We start from the raw sequence: 2535 nt of genomic DNA on the forward strand, positions 1-2535 counted from the left end.
TCTTTATTTAAATCGTCGAGCTTACGACATAAAACAAAGCGCTTGGTGGGAGACAACCCACAAATTTTTATTTTTATTTTTATTTAAAATATTCTATTCTATTTTTGAATTACTTTAATTTCCTATTTTTGTTTTTATGTTTTTTTTCTATATCTTATAATAATTACTATAATTATAACCGCTATTTTTAAATCGTAAAAATCTCTCCTTTTTATAATTATAATTATTATTATAGTTTGTTACACCTTTAATTTTAATTTTCTCTTTATTTTTCCTTTTAAATAACATTAGCCTAGTTCTAACTTAATTTTCATATTTTTCAACTTATAGGCTTACTTAACTACTAACTCATCAAGATGCAAGAAGTTGACAATATGGAAGTTGTATTCCGTGTTAGAGAACAAGAGGCGAGATATGCTAAGCTAGCTGAGAGACAAATGGATTTGACTCGCTATCCTCACCACCCGACTATGGAAAGGTTAGGTATCGCGAAAAGCGTCATGCACTTGCTGAACCAAATCGGTTGGACCGGTTCTCACCTGTTCCGCAAGTTTAGTACATACCGAAAGCTCACTCTGGAATTTCTAAGCTCTTTGACTTACCTGCCTAACTGTGGACAAGGATTGAGGAAAGGAGTTATCCTCTTTCGACTCTTTGGATTAGAATATCAGTTTTGCATCCGTGATTTTGCTAAAATGTTGGAAATCCCTCATGGATCGGATACATACACCACAGTCCCTGAAGAAAGTCTTGCCTACTGGGAGTTGGAAAGATTTTGGGGTAAGATCACTGGTAACGATAACCCTGAAGAGCACGAGTTTCAATCCGAGAACATTCATAACCATGCCAATACCTGCATAAGATCATTGCTCACTACATCTTCGGTAAACGCGAAAATGTCACTGAAGTTTCTAGAGAAGAGTTATTCATCATGTTCTGCACTTCTCAGAATCGTCCGGTCAACACTATCTCTTTTATGTTAGCAAACTTCGAGCGCATCACGCAAGACGAAGTTTCACCTATTCTGATCGGAGGATTCGTCACTATGATTGCAAATGCTATAGGTCTGAGACAACCACTGCTTAGATTGACACCTTTTGGTTCCTACAACTCTATGAACATTCGCTTTTGCTTTAATCGAGGTATCATTGGTAACCTTGGACCTGATCAGTTTGATTTACTCATTGGTAATAAAGTAGTAGATCAGTTCACCTTACCGAATCCAAGGACGAGTGTGCACAACCCTGCTAACTGGCTTTACTATGATCAAATCCCTGAAAGAGAGTCATCTCCAGAAACACCACAAGCTTATGAACATTTAGATGATGACATGTATGTAGCAGAACAAGATTCTGAACCTGACACTCCTCCTGGATACTATGAATATGGACATATACCCGTAGATTATCTTGAACCTGAATACGAACCTACGCCTGAGGATGATCATGTGCCGGAATATGAGCCTCTACCTGAAGATGAACCCATTCCTAAGTATGAGCCTGAGACTCCTACTGGTTCACAAGAAATTCAATCTGAAGACATGACTGACGTCAAGCCTGAACAACAACAACCTGCTGCATCCGCTGAATCAGTGGCCCCAAGAAATGCTCCTCCGAGGATCGAGCATGCTCCTAATCAGAACACGCATGGGCAAGCCATCGATGCACTGCAACATGAAGTCCAACATATACGCAACGAGTTACACACTCTGCAAATGCATTTCTTCAATTTCATCGACACTGTCAATGCTCAATTCGACGAAGTCTTCAAACACATTTATTCTAATGTGCACAACAACAGACGTGGCTAGATGTTAACTTTTAGGATATTAGATTTTATTTCTAGTTTTAGCAATTTTCAATTCCTAGTTTAGAATTAATTTTCTGCAATTTTACATTCTGTTTCTATCAACACTCATTACCAGTTTTAATCTGAAATGCATTATTTTTATTCATTTACTGCTATTGTGTTATACTGCGCTGCTATTAACTGCTATATATTCCTGAACGCATTTAATATATTCAGCTTGTTTACCATTATTTATGTTGTTTATAGTACTAAAATATGACACTGTTCTGAACTGTTTATCACATTTATTGTACCTGTCAGAACCTGTCCAAACCAGTACATGCGTGAAAACCACTCCCCTAGGCTAGGAGACGCACGTCTCCACCTCTGTGGGACCACCCATCTGCATGTTACGGACAGGAGACGCACGTCTCCATATCCTGTCCCCCAGCAGACTGCCTGCCTGAGACGCGCATCTCCCAAGGGCAGCAGCTGCTCTGCTTCGTTGACCACGCAGAGGCATCACTTCTCCCTCTAAGAATTTTGAATTTTGAATTTCAAAATTCATCATTCAATATTCTTCCTTCTCCCCATAATTCCTTCTATTTAAACACCATAAACCACATTCATCCTCCATCACCACCTCTTTAACTCTACATCATTTCCCATTTCTCCATTCCATTCAAAATTCAAACACCACCATAAATCTCTATCAATTCTATATTTACTCCACCATTTTCAAACCTC

The 2535-nt window shown here is 38.5% G+C and overlaps 1 protein-coding gene across 1 annotated transcript; it reads left to right on the plus strand.

Moving 5' to 3' along the window:
- Nucleotides 1–374: 374 nt before the first annotated feature.
- LOC131618883 (uncharacterized) lies at nt 375–2326 on the plus strand. Its single transcript, XM_058890039.1, has 3 exons — nt 375–478; nt 1282–1698; nt 2110–2326. The coding sequence occupies exons 1-3, from the start codon at nt 375–377 to the stop codon at nt 2324–2326; spliced, it is 738 nt and encodes a 245-aa protein (XP_058746022.1).
- The last annotated feature ends 209 nt before the right edge of the window (nt 2327–2535 follow it).

Source organism: Vicia villosa, linkage group LG7, assembly GCF_029867415.1.
Source record: "Vicia villosa cultivar HV-30 ecotype Madison, WI linkage group LG7, Vvil1.0, whole genome shotgun sequence".
Classification (NCBI taxonomy): Eukaryota; Viridiplantae; Streptophyta; class Magnoliopsida; order Fabales; family Fabaceae; genus Vicia; species Vicia villosa.